Consider the following 19,345-nt stretch of genomic DNA (forward strand, 5'->3'; position numbering starts at 1 on the left):
TGGTACCTGTTGAATTTGAGGAAGGAGGCAGGTGTGTGGTTGAAGGGAAGTGAATGAGGGGAGAACCCAAGGTGAGAAAGTCAGGGGGGTGACTGTACTTTTGTGTCTTCTTCACATTGCATGCCCTCGTCTAAAGCCTTCATCCACCTTCCTTCTGCCTGCTGAGGACAGAGCCCGTGGGCTGGCCACTAGAGGGCACCCTCTCTGTGGTTCCCAGGGCACTCATCCTGCCTTTGAGGTCATGATTGGCTTTCTCTGAGCCCTAACTGTGCCTCAAATGCCTCGCTAAGCGCTTTACCAGAATGAACTCAGCTCGTCCTCCTAACATTCCCCTGAGTTAGATGCACTGAAAAATTTTTACAGCTTTCTTGAGGTATAACTGACATACAACAAACCACACACTTTTAATGTGTACAATCCGTTGGGCTTTCACATGCTGGAAACCATCACCACAATCAAGATACTAAACACATCCTCAGCCCTTTTTTATCCCTCGCTCCCACCTCTTCCCCCCCCCCACCCCCAGGCAACCACTGATCTGCTTTCTATGACTATAGACGAGGTTGCATTTTCTAGAGTTTAAATAAATGGGACCAGCGAGTATATACTCTTCTTTTTTGTCTGGCTTCTTTCCCTCAGCAAAATTAGGAAGATTCGTTTATGTTGTTGCGTGTATTTGAGCCCTTCTGCTCCTGGGGAAACTAAAGCACGTAGGGGTATGGCTTGAAGGGGGAGTTTGGGGGAGTTGGGTGTCACGCACAGGTTGGGCCCCCGACCGAGGCGGGTCTTGGGTGCGCAGCCCACAGAGCAGCGCTCTGATCCTCTGGCGGACGTGGTCAGGTGCAAACCGCGTAGGGGTCCCGCCTGGGGGGTCAGTCCCCTAGCGCACGGAGGGGGCGGGGCCGGGAGGGGCGGGGCCGGAACCGGCGAGGGGCGGGGCCTGGCGCGGGGCTTCCCGGCTCTGGGGCCTCCGATAAGGACCTCCAGGGGCTCGGCCGCGCCTGGCTCTGCGATAAGGCGGGCGGTGGAGGGGGTCGCGGGGCGCCGCAGGGAGGCGCGGCGTCAGGAGGTTACAGCGCAGCCACACGGGACTGGGGCTGGGGACCCAGGCTGGAGGCCGGGCTTGGGCGGGGCGTCCGGCTGTGTCACGCCCGCCTCCCTCCCGGGGCCAGGGCCGCTAAAATGGCGGCGGCGGCGGCGGCGGTGACACCGTCCCGCACAGGGCCCGGGGGCCTGGTCGCCGTGCCGGGGGCCCACTAGCGCCTTCCTGGGCGCCCGCGTCCTGGCCGCGTCCTGGCCCCTGAGGCGCTCGAGCGCGGCCCCTGGGGCCCTCGGTCAGCCCTCCCGGCGCGCCCATGAACTCCGTGTCGCCGGCCGCAGCTCAGTACCGGAGCGGCAGCCAGGAGGACGCGCGCAGCCCCGAGGGCCGCAGGCCACGGCGCCCCCGAACCCCGGACCCCAACGGCCTGGGGCCCCCCGGAGCCAGCGGCCCCGCTCTTGCGTCGTCCGGGACCGGCCCGGGGGAGCCGGACGAAGTGGACAAGTTTAAAGCGAAGTTCCTGACAGCCTGGAACAACGTCAAGTACGGTGAGGAGGGGGCGGGCCCCGGGGTTGGGTTCTGAGGTGGGAGCGAGCTGAGGGTTCAGGCGGGCTGGGAACTTGGAGGTCGGTGGGAGTCAAGGAGAACCAGACCCTGCACCTGTCAAGTATTCCACCCTTTGTTCCCCTCCCGTGAGTGACCTGTGGGTAGGTCCCCCGCCCTGCCCTGCCCAGAGCGGGCCGCTGGCTGGCAGGTCCAAACGGGAATGTGTTTACACGCCTCAGTCGATTCCCCGTGTGACCTTGGGCAAGGTTTTCTGTTCCCTGTGCCTCCATTTTCCTCCTCTGTAAAATGGGTACAGTAATCAGACGTGCTTTGATTCATCCCGAATTAACGGCAGACATGCATGTGGCTGTTACTAGGGGCTCCGCCTCCATCCAGGAGAAGTGTAGCACGGATTCCCCAGAGCCTTCCCTGAGATGGGAACTAGGATATCCCCATCACACAGATGGGAGAATTTAAGCGCTGTTGCTGCCCTGTTAGGTTGCGTGTCTGCCAAGCAAGTGCTTCATCTTGCTGGACACTGCCCCATGTCTCCCCAGGTTGGGCAGTCAAAAGCCGGACCAGCTTTAGCAAGATCTCTAGCGTCCATCTCTGTGGCCGCCGCTACCGTTTCGAGGGCGAGGGTGAGCTGGTGGCCCCTGGCTAGGGTTGGAGGAGTCCCGCAGGGGTGTTTCTGGTGGCAACTGACAAGCCTGCTCTTGTAGGTGACATCCAGCGTTTCCAGCGGGACTTTGTATCTCGCCTATGGTTTACATACCGCCGGGACTTCCCACCTCTCGCCGGGGGCTGCCTGACCTCCGACTGTGGCTGGGGATGCATGTTACGGAGTGGGCAGATGATGCTAGCTCAGGGGCTGCTGCTGCACTTCCTGCCCAGAGGTGAGCGGTGGAGGGGGAAGGGCACAGTAGGAGCGTAGCGCCCACCACAGGTCAGCAGTGTTAGAACTGTTTGTAAACAGTTTAAAGTCGTGTTAGAATTGTGTGTAAAGTAAGCTTGTGGGGGGGCGGGGAGTGAGAGTTGTTTAGAAAATAAGTTGAAGGAATGTGAAAATTGTAGTTAAACACGGCATCTCTGGAGCAGTAGAGTTGTGTGTAAATCATGGATAGTGGGAACTGTGCCCCACCCCCCTACACCATCGCCATTTGACTCTTAACTCCATCCCTACCAGATTGGACGTGGTCCCTGGGCGCGGGCCTGGGTCCCCCTGAGCCATCGAGGTTGGCCTCTCCCAACCGGTACCGTGGGCCTGCCCACTGGATGCCTCCGCGCTGGGCCCAGGCTGCCCCTGAGCCGGAGCAGGAGCGCCGGCACCGGCAGATTGTATCCTGGTTCGCTGACCATCCCCGGGCCCCCTTCGGCCTACACCGGCTGGTGGAGCTTGGGCAGAGCTCGGGCAAGAAGGCGGGTGACTGGTATGGGCCGTCCCTGGTGGCGCACATACTGAGGTGAGGGCCGCTGCAGGGGACACGGGAGCTACTGGGTACCCCCAGGAGCTCAGGCCTTTCCTCCCATCCCCAGGAAAGCTGTGGAGAGCTGCTCAGAGGTCACCCGCCTGGTGGTGTACGTTTCTCAGGACTGCACAGGTAAGGGGCTGGGAGCCAAGGTGACAGGGTTCTCACCCTGAGCCAGTCACTACCTCAGCTCCCTCTTAGGACCCACATTCCTCAGATGCTGAAACAAGTTCTGCGGCAGAGGGACCCTTGGAAAGGATTCGAGGCCCACACTGGGTCGGGGTGCTCAGGATTCCTTCCCTCCCTCTGGAACCAGGAGAGGAGACGTCAGGGGCTTCTCCCTGAGTGATAGAATAAAAGACATAAGGAATTCCTCTCGCAGGTCCAACTCGCTCTTACTGTGTAAACAGGTCCAACATGTACGAAAGTTGGGTCTCTGCCTCACAGGGTTGTCATGAGGCTTAAGTGAGTCAGTGATAAAAGTAAAACCCTTAGGATAGTGCTTCTCACTTAGTAAGTATTCACTAAATCTTAGCTATTCTTGTTATTATTCCCTCGAAAACAGTTCAGGAGAGCCTTTTTCTTAGTCTGTTAGGGCTGCTGTAACAAAAATACCATAGACCAGGGACTTCCCTGGCGGTCCAGTGGTTAGGACTCGGCGCTTTCACTGCCGGGGCCCTGGTCGATCCCTGGTCAGGGACTAATATCCCACAAGCTGCGCGGCATGGCCAAAAAACCAAAACAGCACACAGAAAACCAGAGACTGGGTGGCTTGTGAACAACAGGGATTTATTTTTCATAATTCTGGAGGCTGGGAAGTCCAAGAACAAGGCACTGGCAGTTTTCGTGTCTGTTGGGAGCCCACTTCCTGGTTCATTTTGCTGTGACTTCAGGTAGCAAAAGGGGCAAGCGAGCTCTCTGGGGTGCCTTTTATAAGGGCAGTGATTTCACTCCTGACCTAATCCCCTCCCAAAGGCCCCACTTCCTAATTCCATCACCTTGTGGGGTAAGATTTCAACATAAGAATTTAGAGGGGGGCACAAGCATTCAGACCGTAGCAGCTGCCTCCGGAAAGGGTTGAATGCACTTTTCTGGGAGCCAGGAGGGGGCTCACATAGCCACAAGGGAGGAGGCGGGAGAGGAGAAACCAGCAGACGGGACTTGAGGAGGGACACACAGGAACTTTCAGCTGACTGGCGGATTGCTCAGCGCTCCCATTTCCATCTTAGAAACCCAGGCGCCGAGCGGGGAGGACTAGAGGCACTCTGGGCTGCGGGGAAGGCTCTCCAACTCCCCCTAGCTTTACACTGTTTGTCTCAGTCTCAGGACGTCAGTTGCCCTCTCTGTAAAATGGGGATGTCCACACCTGCCTGGAGGCCCTGGGATTGTCTGAGGGAGCTTGGGGTGGGGGGACACGGGAAAGGTGTTTTTCTGCCGATGACAGGAGTGTCATCCCAAGAGGTTGCTCAGGCAGGGTTGGTCCCCTGAGGATGGAGGACCATACTCTGAGGCTTGAAGGGCCGGAGAGAATGTGACCTGCTGCCCTGTCCTTCCAGTGTACAAGGCGGATGTGGCACGCCTGGTGGCCAGGCCAGACCCCACAGCTGAGTGGAAATCCGTGGTCATCCTGGTGCCAGTGCGGCTGGGTGGTGAGACTCTCAACCCCGTGTACGTGCCCTGCATGAAGGTAGGTTCTACCAGATTCTACCATGCCTCCCCCCAGGAGCCCTACAGACTTTTTCAGCTTGGGTTAGGTGTTTATGCTTCCTTCATCTCTTCATCGGTTTATCCAGTAGTTACGGAGCACCAGTTATGTGCCAAGAACTGTCCCAGCTGCTGGGGATTCAGAGGTGAACAGGCAACAACTGATGCCCTCTGGGAACAGACGTTCTAATGGGGGAATAACAGGCAGTGTATGTGGAACCAAATTGACAGCTGTGGTGTTACAACTCGGACTCTAAAGGAACCAAAATTAACACGATGAGGGGCAGATGCGGGTGGCTGCACAGCCTAGGAAAGCCCCTCTCTAGCCAGAAGCAAGAGAGAAGCCAGAGGAGGAGTGTTCCGGGCAAAAGGAACAGCAAGGCTGGAAAGACCCTGATGTGTTTATACCCGGAATAAAGGCCAAAGATCCCTCCACAGCCCACAGGGCCCTGTACCATCTGCCCACACTCTCCAACTCACTTCATTCTGCTCCAGCCACACAGGACTCTTCACTGTTCTCAGAAGACACCTGCCTCAGAGCCTTTGCACTTGCTGTTCCCATCACTTGGAGCACTCTTTCCCAAGATGCACTTTTTTTTTTTTTAACATCTTTATTGGAGTATAATTGCTTTACAATGGTGTTAGTTTCTGGTCTATAACAAAGTGAATCAGCTATACATATCCCAAGATGCACTCTTAACTCTCTTAACTCTTTGCTAAAACGTCATCTCTCAGTGAGGCCTTTTCCTGATTCCCCTGTTTAAAATTGCAAAGCCTTCTTCCCGCCTTTATTCTTTCTCCAGTGTTACCGCCTTGTGACACGTAACTTGCTCATCTTGTTCCTTGTTCTCCCGCACTAGAACATCAGCTGCATAAGGGCAGGGTGTTGTCTATCTTGGTCACTGCTACCCCCCAGGGCCCAGCACAGGCTTGGGTTTGCACACATTGGGCCTTTGCTATGCATCTGTTGACAGTGCTTACAATGCTCACTGACAGCACCTGCTGTGGGTCCTTACCTTCACCCACTTTCTTCCCTGCAGGAGCTCCTGCGTTCAGAGCTGTGCCTTGGCATCATGGGGGGCAAGCCACGCCACTCGCTGTACTTCATTGGCTATCAGGGTAGGCCCACCCCATCCTGCTTCATCCCATCCCACCTTACCCTCTTCCACCCCTGCTCACGCTTCCTCCCCTGCAGATGACTTCCTCCTCTACCTGGACCCTCACTACTGCCAGCCCACTGTGGATGTCAGCCAGGCTGACTTCCCCCTAGAGGTGAGCTGGGATCCCCAGGGTGGGGTTGGAGGCCTGTGGTGGGTTCCCCCCGAGCCTCCCTTGTTTGTCTGCCCCAGTCCTTCCATTGCACCTCACCCCGCAAGATGGCCTTTGCCAAGATGGACCCGAGCTGTACTGTGGGGTTCTATGCTGGAGACAGGAAGGAGTTTGAGACGCTCTGCTCAGAGCTGACCAGGGTGAGCAAGGCATGCTGGAGGGTGGGAGGCAAAGGGCAGGGCAAGGGTAGAAGAGGAACAGAGGCTTTGAGGCCAGCAGACCTGGCAAGGCCACGTCCAGGCTATGTTGTTAAGATTATTATCCTGACCACAAGCTGCAAAAGCCCAGCTCTAATTAGAGCAAAAAGAGGCATGAAATGAAAAATTTAAGTGGACAGCTGCTTCCAGGGGGTCAAGTGGTAGGACCCTGCCATGTGCTCATCACTGAGCCAATCACTATAGCCAGGGCACAGAAGGTGCTGATTGGCTGGCCTGCATCACTGCCCTGGAGGGATGGGAGTCGAGTTCAGGAAGCACCTGATAAATGTGCCTGTTAAGATAATTACACCTACTAGGATAATTCACATGGCTTGGGGGCTGAGCTCTTCTCTCTCCGCCCACCAGGTCCTCAGCTCCTCCTCAGCCACAGAGCGATACCCCATGTTCACCCTGGTTGAGGGCCATGCTCAGGACCACAGCCTGGACGACCTCTGCTCCCAGCCCTCCCAACCCACACTGCGGCTCCCTCGCACAGGCCGGCTCCTCAAGGCTAAACGCCCAAGCTCTGAGGACTTTGTGTTTTTATAAAGGGAGGGGATGAGGGAGAAGACACGACCCTATTTATTTTTTTATTTATGTCACTCTGGGTGTGGGAGCTTGAACTCCCCTCCCTGACAAGTGCAGCTGAGAGCAGTCCAGGAAGCCTCCGGGCCGCGGCCATTCAGCCAGGAACAGCCCGCACACCTGCCTCCCACCAGCTGGGCCCTCCTCACTGGGCAGGGAGGGAGGGCCCCCGGGCACCCACTCAGGGCCTGACTCAGTACTGTAGTTTGCACTGGACCGTCCATGCCCCTCACCGGTCCCAACGCCCCCATCCTGCCAAGGGCTGGTGGGAGGGAGGAGGGGCTGTGACCAATGGGGGCTAATAAAGCTGTTTGACTTGACCTTGGCTATGGCTGGGCCCAGCATGAGGGATGGGGCTGAGGGTATGTCTCGAGGTGAGGTTCCAAGTCATCCGGGGAAGCTTACTGAGTAGGCCTCAGCTTTCACATCTCTAAGATGGGAAGACTCCCTTGCCCACGGGTAGATGTGAGGGTCTATACAGTTGATAAGAGGGGGCTTGATTGAAGGGGAGGAGCCCCAAGGCCCCTGCAGGCTCCCTTGAGCTCAGGGGTGGCTCTTAGGCCCCTGTCGCTTCCTCCGTTGCCGGCCCAGCTGGCGGAAGTGCAGCCGTTTGGGGTTGAGGCCAAAGGCCTGCAGTCTCTGACGGCTGAACTCACATCCACCAAGTGTTACTGTGGGGCCCAGGAGACGTGCCTTCTTGCCCCTCCTCTGCCTCTGGGGGGCCGGTTTCTCAGCGGTTGTCGCAGGGGCTGCCTCTTCCTGTACTGGGGGGCTCTCAGGCTGGGGCCACTTCCCACAGGCCCCATCGGGTGCCAGCAGCTGCCCCTGTGGGCCAGCTTTGTCTCTCTGTGGCTTCCCTGTGGCTTCTGTGGGCATCTCTGTCCTGGAAGAGGAAGGTGTGGCTCAGCCCAGGCCAGTCACAGTTAGGCTTTCCATCCCCCATTTTTACAGATGTGAAAAGGAAAGGTTCAGAATTCGGGGGCCTGGACTTCCTTGGCGGTCCAGTGGTTAAGACTCTGTGCCTCCACTGCGGGGGGCACGGGTTCAGTCCCTCGTCGGGGAACTGAGATCCCACATGCCGCGTGGCGCGGCCAAAAATAAAAAAAAAATAAAACAATTCAGGGGCCTGCCTGGGACTCAAACGTGGGTCTAATGCAATACCAAGCTGGGATTTTTCTACTGAACTCTGAGGCTGGATTGTGTCACTGATAATTTTGATCGTTGAGCCTGGGCCTGCACTAAGCTCTTCACACAAATTAACTCATTTTAGCTTTCCATCAACTCCGTGAGCTTTTATCACTCCTCATTTATAGATCAGGAAATAACAGGCATAATAACAAGAGCTAATACCTATCCAGAACTTACTGTTTTAAGCACTGTGCGTGAATTAACTCACTTAATCCTCAAAAAAAAGAAAAACCCAACAAGAAGTGAGCCATCTTTATCCCCATTTTATAAATAAGGAAGCAGGCCCAGGGAGGGAAAGTGACTTGCCCAACGTCACACAGCTACAGCCCAGCCAGGACTTGACACCCAGGTATCAGAGAAGGGAAACCCCATTCCCAAGGTCATGTGACAGATGGCTGACAGAGCATGACTCAAACCTGGGCCTGGCAGGCTCCCAAGCCCACCCACCCCCTACAACCAGCAATACTTACTCCTCTGGGCAGAGTGACTTGAAGATCTGCCTCTTTTTCCATACGTTCTGGGCCTTCTGGCTGTACGCCCTCCTGTCCTGCAGCTCCTCCTGCTCCGACCTACAGGCCGCAGGGTGCTCTGGGAGTTGCCCATGCTTGCCTTCAGCCTGCCCGCCCCTCCCCCCCGGGGCACCTGGCCCAGCCCCACCCCGTCACCTGTACATGCAGGTCTTCTTCAGGGAGCACCATCGGTTCAGCTCCTTGTCATCGGCAGTGAGGATCTGCAAGGGCAGGGAGAGTGGGGTCCTGCTCGTAAGCCCCAGGGGGCCCTGACTCTTAAGCCTTAGTCACCTCATGGGTCAAAGCAGGGTAATGCCAGTTCCACCCAGCAGAAATGTCATGATGGTGAGAAAGAACTGATTTCTGCAGAGGCTAATTGATTTTTTTGTTGTTGGGGGCATCAGATGGGTAAACTGAGGCTCAGAGAGGGGATCCTTGCCCCAAGTCACATGGCCAGGAAGTGGCTACTCTCAGATTACAATTTGGGCCCTTGAGCCCTGACCTTATGCACTGTGGTCTCAGCAGCCTCAGACCAGGGCAGGGGTCTCCATGCCACTGACTGGGTTTGCTAATTACAGATGAGGCCCAGGTTCCTCACTTATGAGTTGGGCACCCCCTTAGAACCTACTGGAAGGTCATCAGGAAGATGAAGTGAATGCAGATGTTATAAGCTCAATAAACATCGTCTACTTTTACTGTCAAGCATCCGTAGCCATTGTGGCTAAGGCGCAAGTGACGTTCAAAGCATATTTTTTTCACATCCACATCCATGAGGTGGGGCTGCCATGAGGCCCATTTTACAGACGGGGAAACCCAGGCACAGAGGCTCTAGTCACATGTCCAAGGTAATACAGCTGGTGAGCGGCTGAGCCAGGATTTGAACCTGTGTCAAGTCTTAAGGGTCACCCTGCTGCCGATATACGGTAACAGAATTACAACTAATATTTATTGGGGCCTGCTGTGGGCAAAGCACTGTCTGAGCCCCTGCCTCATAGAAACCTTTTGAGGCAGGTAATATTGTTAGTACTGTCATCAGCACTATTATTCCTGTTGTTTTCGAGATGAAAAAACAGGCCACGTCACAGCACAGATGGCTCCAGGCTCCCCCTTGCCTAGCGGGTGCCCCAGGGTCCCACCTCCTCGGTGCTGAGCCCGAAGTCGCAGGGCACCACCGTGCGGTACTTGAAGCGACAGGGCAGGTCATTGATGATGTCCTCGTAGTCCAGCTGGTAATACTCGTCCAGGTACTCCTCGAATGTCTTGTCCCCTGAGCGGGGACAGAGCCAGGCTGCCGGGGTGTGCCGGGCCCTGTGGAGCCCCTGCCTGCCCACGGCCGCCCACCCGGGCCTCACCAGGGTCAAACACAGGCTTCTCCTGCTCCACGGCTGCGGCGAAGGGCGACTTTCGCTTCTTCTTGCCCAACGAAGGAGACTTGCGCTGCTGCTTCTGAGGCTGGCTGGGGTCATAGTCGGCATCCATCTGCCGGGATGCGCAGGTCAGGCCTGCCCTTGCGGTCCTCGGGACCCTCTGAGGACCCCCAGATCCCCGCGCCCAGGGCACCTACATTGAAGTCGGGGTCCTCGCAGTGCGGCTCCTGCTGGCTCCAAGCTCCACTCTGCTCCGGCCCAGCCCACATGTCCCAGTTCCAGTCGTCTGATTCCAGAGGACAGGCAGGCAGGGATGGGCCGGGGGGTCATGTCAGGCCAAGCAGCCCCCGCCCCCAGCCCACTGCCCCAAGTGACCTCACCTTCAAGCCCTTCCTCTTCCTCAAACTGTGGCTTCTCCTCCTCCATGGTTCCGTAGTACTTGTCCCCGAAGCACTTCTGCAGGGTCGGGGCCGGGAGGGTGAGCAGGGCCCACTCCCCCCAGAGGGCAGCACTCCTGCACCTTAAATGGCCTCGCAGCACCCCCCTCAGCTCCTGATGTCGGGGGAACCCTGTGTGTCTGGGCTCCTCCGCACCCACTTTTGGCTCATCTTGCCCCCTTGCCCCCCCTGCTCTCTGCCCCCTGTTCCACTGGCTGGCAAAGGCAGATATTGCTAACCGTGCCGTTTATAAGCACCTACTACATGCTGGACGCTGGGCTGCATCTCACTGTGTTCTCACAAGCTCCCCAAGAGACAGAAACTACTGCCAAATACTGAGAAGCTGAAGCTCAGGACTGAGAAGCTTCTAGAAAGTGAAGGCTGAACGCTGACCACACAGCACCCACCCACTCCAGTTTTCACCTGGCCCACCTATGCATCCTTAGTCTCCTTCCTTGACCTCCCAGGCTTAGTCAGGAGCAGCTTTGCGGTGCCCGTGGTCCCCACTGCTCTCCCATCCAGCCCTCATCGCCTGTTCCAGTGGCCTGAAGCTGTGTTTCCCCAAATACAACAATAAACACTCACGGCTCAATAAATGAGTTTAAAGGAAATACCAGGACCCACAGTTCCTTGAGCATTTACCAAGTTAATTAACATTTAGTATTCCTCTCAGGCTATCTTTACAACAGCCCTGACATAAATGCTGCAGTTAGACCCACTTTATAGACAGAGACACAGGGTCAGAGAGGTCAAGTCACTTTTCTGAGGCCACACAGCAAGGAAGGGACTGCTGATTCCAGAGCCACACTCTGAGCACTCGGCTGCACAGCCGGGCTGGGGCTCTGGGGCCACACCTGCATGAGCTGGTCGTGCTGGGCGGGGTCAAAGTCGTCCTCGAGGTCCTGCTCCTCAAAGCCCAGTGTCTCGTTGCCTGTGACCTGCCGCAGCCTCTCCAGCTTGGCCAGAATCTCCTTCCTCTTCAGGTTCTTCAGCTGCTTGAGTTCCTCCTGCTTCCTCGCTTTCTCCTGCAGGCGGCAGTTCACCGGAGAGGGAGGGTATGGGCTCCCCACTGGCCCCTGCAGGCTGGGCCCCGCCTCCTCACAGCGCACCGCCCCAACAGACACTCACCCTCCTCTTTCGCTCCCGCGTCTCTTCCCTCCTCTCCTTCCTGCGCTCGTCCTTTTGGCGCACGGAGGATGTGATGTTCCGAGGATAGGTCTTGACCTGTGGGCAGTAGAGATGATTCCAGGCTCTCCCGGCCTGGACCCTGCGGGCCAGGTCCTCCCCGGAGCTGGCACTGGCCACCCACCGAGGCAGAGTCTGGCTCCTCGAAGCGGAAGTTGTACTTGTGCTCAAAGTCCTCCTGTTTCTTCAGAAACAGCTCACCCTCATCTGAGGAGTCGTCCACGGCCAGCTGGACCGGGGGGCCAGGGACCCTGAGGGATGAGATGGGATGGGACTGGGGGCGTCAGCCGAGCTCCTGCACTCCTGTGTACCAGCATATTAACTCATTTAATCCTCACAAGAACCCTCTGCTAGGGTGCCACCGTTACCCCCATTTACAGATGGGAAAACCGAGGCATAGAAATCCAGTGGCAGGGCCCCCTGGCTCCAGAGCCCACACTCTGCAGCTTTTCCTCAAGAAAGGCTAACTCTGGGGAATTCCCTGGTGGTCCAGTAGTTAAGACTCACACTTCCACTGCAGGGGCCACAGGTTCAATCCCTGGTTGGGGAACTAAGATCCTGCATGCCACACAGCACAGCCAAAAAGAAAAAGAAAAGGGTTTCCCCGGTGGCGCAGTGGTTGAGAGTCCGCCTGCCGATGCACGGGACACGGGTTCGTGCCCTGGTCCGGGAAGATCCCACATGCCACGGAACGGCTGGGCCCGTGAGCCATGGCCACTGAGCCTGCGCGTCCGGAGCCTGGGCTCCGCAACAGGAGAGGCCACAACAGTGAGAGGCCCGCGTACCGCAAAAAAAAAAAAAAAGAAAAAGAAAAGAAAAGAAAAAGGCTAACTCTGCTACCATCTATGTGAAAAAGTGTAAACGCCTGGTGCCTTTTCCTTTCTGGCCAGTGCTGGCTCCAGGCCCCTGGGGGACATGGCTACTCACCCTTCTTCTCCTTCCTCCTCTTCCTCCTCATCTCCTTCCTCCTCGTAGCGTTTGTTGAGGATGTAATCCCGCAGGAAGCGCTCCCCCTCATCTAGCTCTGGGTTGTTCCAATATTCCTTGAGGTGAGTCTAGGGGTGAAGGGGGGGTAACAGGACCCGGATCAGGGACAGGGAAGGAGCACAGATACGGGCACCCAGTGGATTTGGTGACTGCAGCTTCACAGCCAGCCTAGGAAGTAGGTGGGCTAATCCTCATCTTATAGATGTAGACGCCGAGGCCCAGAGAGGGACACACCCCATCTTTAGAGAATGTGCTCCTGGCTACCGTCTCAAGGGCCGGTTTCCAGGGAAAGGTTGGATGGAAGCAGACCAGGTAGTTTAGTGGGTCAGTGACCATGAATGCGAACTCACCAGTTCTTTCAGGGTGTCGGGGTTCTGAATCTCCTTCTGCCCCTTCAGCCACTCGATGTAATCAGCATCCTCCTGGGCCTGGGGGGAAGGCCAGCGCTGAGGGTCTGTGGGAGCCCTGGGGCCCCCTCTCTGCCACCAGCCCCCATCTAGCTGGGCCCCAGCACCCACCTTCTCCTCTCTGCTTTTAGCACGTTTCTGCAGCAACCCGGAGCTACCTTCGCCGGCACTGTCCTCGTCCTCACTGTCCTCCACAAACGCCCGGAAGCTGCCCGTGCGAGAGAACAAGCCTCAGGATGGGTGGGCTGGCCCTGCCCGCTGCCCCAAGACAAGCCCTGTCTACTAATCCCTGAACTCGTCCTGACAAGCCCAGAGCTGTGCTGTGACATAGAGCCCATGACCAACCCCATGTCACAGATGCAGAAACTGAGGCCCGGAGCTAGCAAGCGATGTGCCCAAGGGCACACAGCCATTAAGTGACAGATCTGGATTTGAACCCAGGCCCGCCCAACCTCAGAGCCTCAACTCCTTTCCATCTGGCCACTCAGCCAGCCCCAGGGCTCACCTTTCCTTCAGCTGTTTCTGTTCTTCCACATAACTTTTCAATGAGGTCTGCTGCAGAGAGAGTGACATGGGCCTCAGGCCCAGCCCTGAGGCTTCAAGCGCCCCCAAGCCCCCCACCCAGCCTCCACCCCACTCACCTGAAGTCTCTGATTGGAGGCCTCCCCATCTGAATTCTCCTCATCAATATATTTGCTGTGTGAAGAAGGAAGAAGGCTTCAGAATAGACTCCCCATGGCCTGTCTGTCCCCATGGGGTAGGGGGCTGTTAAGAGCAACAGCTGGTGGAGGGGGCAGTGGGGTGCAGGCAGGCTCCTGCTCTCCAGGGTTCCCTCAACTCTAGTGAGTCACTGGCTTCTTCCCACCCCTGCCCCTAAGTGCCTGATGTGTCCACCTGCCCTGGGAAGGTGGGAGCAGAGGGGTCAGGCTTTCTCCTTACCCTCCCTTCTCCAAGATAACCTTCCTCTCGTAGTCCTTCAGGTACATGGGCTGCACCTTCTTTTGTTTCTCTTCAGCTGCTGGCTCCTCCTTACTGTCTGAGGACGATGCTGCGGGGACACCAGAAGACACCTGCCATCACCCACATCCACAAACCCCTTCCTCCCCCAGGCAGAGAGTAAGACTATGCTGGGCCAGAGTCAGACCGAGGTTTCAAATCCCCGAGCCACTAGTTCCCAGCTATCAGAGAGGCATCACACTTGCTACTACCTGGAAGTACCTGGCAGTGATCATTCAGTGAATAATTCACACTCAGAACAGGGCCAAGCACACAGCCGTTATTAATGACAACCTAAGACACTCTGCTAAGCGGTGTTTTTGTTTTGGTTTTTTTGCCTTGCCGCGTGGCATGCCGGATCTTAGTTCCCCCCACCAGGGATTGAACCCGTGCCCCCTGCAGTAGAAGAATGGAGTCTTAACCACTGGACTGCCAGGGAAGTCCCTTTGCTAATCAGTTTTGATGTGTGTGGAGATCCATTAAACAGTCACAACCGCCTATAAAGCAATGAGGAATCTGGGCCTCAGTAGAAGTAGCCCCAGACCTGTTCTCTGATAGAAGGTGGCATCTTTCTGATAGATGCGCGGATCCTTCTTCTTCAGTAAGGAGAGGGTCCTGTAAAAGTCACGCTCCTGCTGAGTGTCAAATTCCTAGGGCAGGAAAAGGGGTGGGGACAGACTTCAGAAAGGGGCCGTGATGGGGGCAGTAAGCAACAGGGGCAGGTGGGCTGAGAGTGTGTGGGAATTAGTGTGCATAGAGGAGTATATGTTAGGAGGAAGGAAGCGGGGGAATCCGGCTGGGTAGAGGCAGGTGGGGGTGGAGGGCTGGATCTGAATTGGGGGGAGTGGTCAATTAGGTGGAGAAAGGAGAGGGGCCCTCTTGGGGGTGGTCCACACATAGGTACGGGATATGAGACAGAGGAAGGTAGCAGGCAAGGGGGTGGGTGGTACTTTCTGGTATCAACAAGGGATGGACAACCTAGGGGCAAGTGGGCAGAGGGCACATCAGAACAGAGAGGAAGGGCTGGACTGCTCAGTGAGGCTGGGAAGATCAGGGCTGATATGGGGAAAAGCTGGGTGCCGCATGTGGCAGAGGGATGCCCCAGTCTGGGGACAGAGGCAGACACGGAGAAACGGTTAAACTGTTAGGGACGAAAATGTGGACAGAGGGTTCACACCTCACAGATCAAGATGGGCAGGTAGATCCGAGGTAGGGGAGAGGAAGTAGGGGAGATCTGCCCACTCCCTGGGGATGGGAAGGGCGCTGTCTGTCCCTCATGGAAATGGGGGGTGGGAGATGGACGCTCCCGTACGGCGCGATGGGGTTGGAGGTTAGCCGCCCCCTATAAGTCGGGGCCGGGATGCGGTGTGGGGCTTGGACACCTCCTGCAAGTCCGGGAGGGAGGCGGGGAAGCTCACCACGCGCTCGTCGCCGGAGTCAGACTCGGAGCTGGAGTCGCCGCAGCTGTCCCTATCCCCATAGCGATCTTTCACTGTGGGGCACAGATGGGATCCCCCCCAGCTCAGGCTGGGGGAGCAGATCAACCCCCACTTCCCGACCGCCCTGCACGTGCCGGCGCCCAGCGCGCATGCGCCCCGCACTCACGCCGCTGCAGCTCCTCGCGCTCCCGGTAGCGGCCGTACCGCGCGGCGAACGCCGCGTTCACCCGCAGGGGTGACGACCCGCGCGGCTCCGGCATGGCGGCTCTACGATCCACTGCGCACGCGTGTGAAGAGGCTCCACCCCCCCCCAGGAGGCGGGGCTACTCACTAGCGAGCTTTAAATGGGGCGGAACCTCATGGGCCGCACCTAATCCGCCCCCGGTCCTTCCGGGATCCCTAGCCCTGTGACCGCAGTCCCCGCCCATGCGCCACGCCTCTGCGGGGAAGGCTGCAGCCACCGCCCACCCGACTCCCCCACCCGCCGGGGCTCCCGGCACCCAGCTGACATCTGGGGGCCCTTTCTCCACTCGCGGTTTCCTGCCTCCCTTCCGTTCCGACAGCGCAAACCGCTGCCCCACCCAGCTCACTCACCGTGGCGCCCTGGGAATTACCACTCTCTCCCCTCCCCCAAAAGATCCAGGATCCGCGACCCCGGTGCCCACCCCCACAAACATCCTGAACACGCGACTTTCCATCGCAGCCTCAAAAATCAGAAGCCACCGGCGCTGTGATCATGCACAAGTCTTAATTTAATGGGTAAAAACATTAAATTACACACACAACAATTTCTTCCATAAATCATAATAAATAGACTTTTTTTTTTTCTTTAACGCTGTACAAGGGACTGGAAACCAAGCTTTCAACAAAATATGAATGAACTCATACTACCCTTTTATTGATTTGGAACACTCCCCCCTCCCCCATGCCGGAAAGCAGTGTGCACACTTGAGGTCTCTCTCTCGGTACAGCCAGCCAAGGTCGACAGGTTCCAGGAGCCTTGGAAGCGATGACCTCACTCTAGGGCTGGGGCTTTAAACGCTCTGCCCTTGGGACTCGTCTGTAGCCCCAGCAGTCGGGGCGTGGAGGAAACCGAACCGTTTAGGTGGCTGTTGCCTGCAGGAGCCCTTCTCTGCCCAACACACCAAAAGGGGTGAGAAAAAAAAATGAGAAATGTACCTCAAACACACACACCCCAGAAATCAACACCAACAAGCCACAAACTGGTGCCCCTCGGCAGTGAGCAGGAGGAAGAAAGGGAGAAAGTGTTTCTTCCCTCTTCTTCTGACACAGAACCCAGCCGGGTCCTGCTGCCGGAGTGGGTGGCCCCAGGTCACAGTGGTATGTGCAGTATGTCCATGAGATCCTTAGCGCCTCTCCCCCTTGCCAGCTCCAGAGGTGTGAGCCCCCTGGCGTCCCTGTGATGAAGATCGGACTCGGCAGCCAGGAAGCCGACCACAGCCGTGTGGCCCTCTCTCACTGCCAGATGGATGGGGAGGGCCCCGGTGCCATCAGGTGCATTGACATCAGCGCCATGCTCCACCAACACTTTCAGGGTGTCAAGGAATCCAGTGCGTGCTGCATCATGGGCTGGAGTGGTGCCGGAGGCATCCTGGACGTTGGGGCTGGCACCTTGCTTCAGGAGCTCCAGGGCGATGGTGGGGCTGCCAAACATCATGACCTGTTCGGGGGGTAGAGGGTCAGGGGGTCTCCGAAGGAGGAGGTCCAGGAAAATGGGTGACTGCAGAGAGGGGCATTCAGGAGTAGAGAATGCCAGAGACGAGGTCCTCTAGCGAACGAGAAACTTCAGGGAACATAAACTCCCAGGCAGCTGTTGAGACCCCATAGAAGATGATCTGGGAATAAGGACCCTCAAAAAACTGGCCACCCCCCCACCAAGGATAATACACTCCCCCTAGGGTATAGCCCCATGGAAACTTTCAAGGAACCTGAGACCCTCCTCCAAGGAACCAGAGACACTTCTCTCCACAGATGGGAAATCATCAGGAAATATGAAACCCCCACCAGGAAACAGACCTCAGAGAACAGCCCCCTCAAGGGAAAGGAGATGGCCAGGGAATTTGAAACTCCATCTCCAAGGAATTTCCCCCTCCCATATAGTGAGGATGCTCCCAAAGGTACCTGACCCTCTCAAGAAATGGGGTTCCCCTTTTGTAAATGTCCCCAAGGGAAGAGAGACTCCCATGCAATCTGTAACTATTCCCTTATTGGGATCCCCCCAATAATATGGCAATATGAAAATCCCGCGGGAATGGAGATTCCCCGACCCCCCAGAAACTGGATACCTCTCAGAGAACCCCCCCCAGAAAATGGGGACACCCTGGAAACATGAATCCTTTTTTCCTGCGGTCGGATCCTCCATGCAAGCTCCAAGAAACCGGAGCCGTCCTCATGAAACCGGGATCCAAAGAAGCTGAACCCTCACCCAAGGAATACGAACTTCTCCAGGGAAACTGAATCCTCCGCAATCAGAGAACGAGGAATACTCCGAAGATGGAAAGTTCTCCCCTCCCCCAACCTAACCCCATCCACCACCCACCTAAGAAAAGGGACATCAGGGAGCCAAGTCAGCCCAGCGATGGAGGAACAGACCCCAGTCGGCTACCAACGGGAACAAGGAGAGAAGAGGGAAGGTATCTGGGGTCCCGGTCCTCGCCCCGCTCCCCGCCTCGCCCTCGCTGCGGGAGGGCCGGGCCTCACCTGCAGCGCCGTCTTGCCAAAGCGGTTCAGGGCGTCGGGGTGCACCAGCTCGCGGTGCAGAAGGCGGCGCACCTCCTGCACGTCTCCCCGGGCCGCCGCCCCGCTCAGCCGGTCGCCGGCGCGGACCTCCTCCAGCAGCATGTCGATATTTGCGGCCTGCGAAGCCCCCCGCCCCACCCCGACGCGGTCAGTGCGGGGGAGCCCACCGGCGCTGGCCCGAACAACCCTCCCACAGCGTCCCCGGCCTGCGCGAGGCTCCTGGTCCGACTCGCCAGTCCGGGGCTCCTGCGCGACCCCCGCCCTCCCGTCCGGCTCCTCCCCCTGTCGGCCGGTGGGCCCGGGCCCAACCCTCCGAGGCCCGCAGCGCCCGGCCCGGCGCCCGCCCCTTGGGGGCCGGGTCTCCCCCAACTCACCCTCCCTCCTCCTCGACGGGCGGGGTCTGTTCTGAGCAGACGCCGACGCCGCAGCCGAGCCGGCCGCCAGGGGGCGGAGCCAACGCGCTCGGGGTCCCGCCCCCGAACGCCGCGGATTCGTTTTCTTAAGAACTAGCGAGGTTGCAGCCCAGCTGCATTGCCCGGCTCTGGACCCTATAGTGCCCCGCCCACTCGGCCAGCGCAGCCAATGGCCACGCGTCTCCAGGGAGGCTGTGCACACGGGCGTGGGCGGGTCCGCTTCTGATTGGGCGAACTGCGGCGACCGGTAGACCGCCGGCAATGGCGGGGTTTTCGGTTTTTCAAATGCGCCGGGCGGGCGGGAAAGAGGGCCGGTTTAACTGACCCAGGGGAGAAAGGTCAGGAGCAGAGTAGCACGGGCCGCTCCGGGACCTCGGCACCTCCGAGGGAAAGGGAGGCAGGGCTGGGGCCGCCCTGTTCGGAGTTCTACCGTGCGATAAGTATTTAATAGCTCTTACTGTGCTGAGCGCTTTATTTGATTCATTCACTCTCTGTGTGCAGGAACCGTTCTCTGTGTGCAGGAACCCGGCGCTGGGGAGCGCACATTCAAGCAACTAAATAATTTTAGATAGTCTTAAGCACGGTGAAGAAAATAAAACGTGGAAATGGGGTGGATGAGGAAGGAATCACATTCGGCTCAGATGGGGCCAGCCGGGGCACAGCAAGTGCAAGGGCGTGGAGGAAAGTTCACGCTGCAGGTGCCACGTGGGTTAGCCTGGGAGGCGAGAGTCGCGGTCGGAGGCTCTTAACAGAGACCTTCAAACATTTACGGAGCACCTACTGTGTAC

The 19,345-nt window shown here is 57.6% G+C and overlaps 3 protein-coding genes across 7 annotated transcripts; 1 reads left to right on the forward strand and 2 right to left on the reverse strand.

Moving 5' to 3' along the window:
- Positions 1-1,082: 1,082 nt before the first annotated feature.
- On the forward strand, positions 1,083-6,904 carry ATG4D (autophagy related 4D cysteine peptidase). 4 transcript variants are annotated; one of them, XM_060007735.1, is made up of 10 exons: positions 1,085-1,587; positions 2,143-2,226; positions 2,308-2,481; positions 2,772-3,048; positions 3,122-3,186; positions 4,611-4,741; positions 5,799-5,877; positions 5,954-6,030; positions 6,108-6,227; positions 6,651-6,904. In XM_060007735.1, exons 1-10 carry the CDS (start codon positions 1,356-1,358, stop codon positions 6,831-6,833), a joined length of 1,422 nt encoding a protein of 473 aa, XP_059863718.1. In that variant the 5' UTR covers positions 1,085-1,355; the 3' UTR covers positions 6,834-6,904. The 4 variants fall into 4 exon arrangements, with proteins under 4 accessions (XP_059863720.1, XP_059863718.1, XP_059863719.1 ...); XM_060007737.1 differs by lacking the exon at positions 6,108-6,227 and having other exon boundaries at positions 1,083-1,587; XM_060007736.1 differs by lacking the exon at positions 2,143-2,226.
- KRI1 (KRI1 homolog) lies at positions 6,866-15,656 on the reverse strand. Of its 2 annotated transcripts, none has more exons than XM_060007734.1 (19): positions 15,551-15,656; positions 15,364-15,437; positions 14,490-14,595; positions 13,889-13,997; positions 13,591-13,645; positions 13,455-13,504; positions 13,061-13,157; positions 12,893-12,970; positions 12,483-12,610; positions 11,680-11,806; positions 11,499-11,594; positions 11,225-11,395; positions 10,314-10,389; positions 10,131-10,219; positions 9,919-10,045; positions 9,703-9,833; positions 8,723-8,787; positions 8,528-8,626; positions 6,866-7,752 (listed from the first exon to the last, which is right to left on the reverse strand). In XM_060007734.1, exons 1-19 carry the CDS (start codon positions 15,642-15,644, stop codon positions 7,413-7,415), a joined length of 2,112 nt encoding a protein of 703 aa, XP_059863717.1. In that variant the 5' UTR covers positions 15,645-15,656; the 3' UTR covers positions 6,866-7,412. The 2 variants fall into 2 exon arrangements, with proteins under 2 accessions (XP_059863717.1, XP_059863716.1); XM_060007733.1 differs by having other exon boundaries at positions 13,455-13,501; positions 15,551-15,655.
- A 462-nt stretch (positions 15,657-16,118) lies between these two features.
- On the reverse strand, positions 16,119-18,624 carry CDKN2D (cyclin dependent kinase inhibitor 2D). The gene is made up of 3 exons (XM_060007740.1): positions 18,519-18,624; positions 18,106-18,261; positions 16,119-17,065 (listed from the first exon to the last, which is right to left on the reverse strand). The coding sequence occupies exons 2-3, from the start codon at positions 18,244-18,246 to the stop codon at positions 16,718-16,720; spliced, it is 489 nt and encodes a 162-aa protein (XP_059863723.1). The 5' UTR covers positions 18,247-18,261; positions 18,519-18,624; the 3' UTR covers positions 16,119-16,717.
- Between the last annotated feature and the right edge of the window lie 721 nt (positions 18,625-19,345).

Source organism: Delphinus delphis, chromosome 3 (assembly GCF_949987515.2).
Source record: "Delphinus delphis chromosome 3, mDelDel1.2, whole genome shotgun sequence".
NCBI lineage: Eukaryota > Metazoa > Chordata > Mammalia > Artiodactyla > Delphinidae > Delphinus > Delphinus delphis.

Excerpts from the sequence above, each read along its gene's own strand:
- KRI1 (XM_060007734.1), bottom strand. The coding sequence starts at position 15,644 with ATGCCGGAGCCGCGCGGGTCGTCACCCCTGCGGGTGAACGCGGCGTTC. Across the intron at positions 15,438-15,550 it reads GCGCGAGGAGCTGCAGCGGC|TGAAAGATCGCTATGGGGAT; the intron begins GTGAGTGCGGGG and ends TGTGCCCCACAG. Across the intron at positions 10,220-10,313 it reads GGAAGAGGAAGGGCTTGAAG|ACGACTGGAACTGGGACATG; the intron begins GTGAGGTCACTT and ends CTCTGGAATCAG.
- CDKN2D (XM_060007740.1), bottom strand. The coding sequence starts at position 18,246 with ATGCTGCTGGAGGAGGTCCGCGCCGGCGACCGGCTGAGCGGGGCGGCG. Across the intron at positions 17,066-18,105 it reads TTGGCAAGACGGCGCTGCAG|GTCATGATGTTTGGCAGCCC; the intron begins GTGAGGCCCGGC and ends CCCCCCGAACAG.
- ATG4D (XM_060007735.1), top strand. The coding sequence starts at position 1,356 with ATGAACTCCGTGTCGCCGGCCGCAGCTCAGTACCGGAGCGGCAGCCAG. Across the intron at positions 4,742-5,798 it reads TGTACGTGCCCTGCATGAAG|GAGCTCCTGCGTTCAGAGCT; the intron begins GTAGGTTCTACC and ends TCTTCCCTGCAG. Across the intron at positions 6,228-6,650 it reads TCTGCTCAGAGCTGACCAGG|GTCCTCAGCTCCTCCTCAGC; the intron begins GTGAGCAAGGCA and ends TCCGCCCACCAG.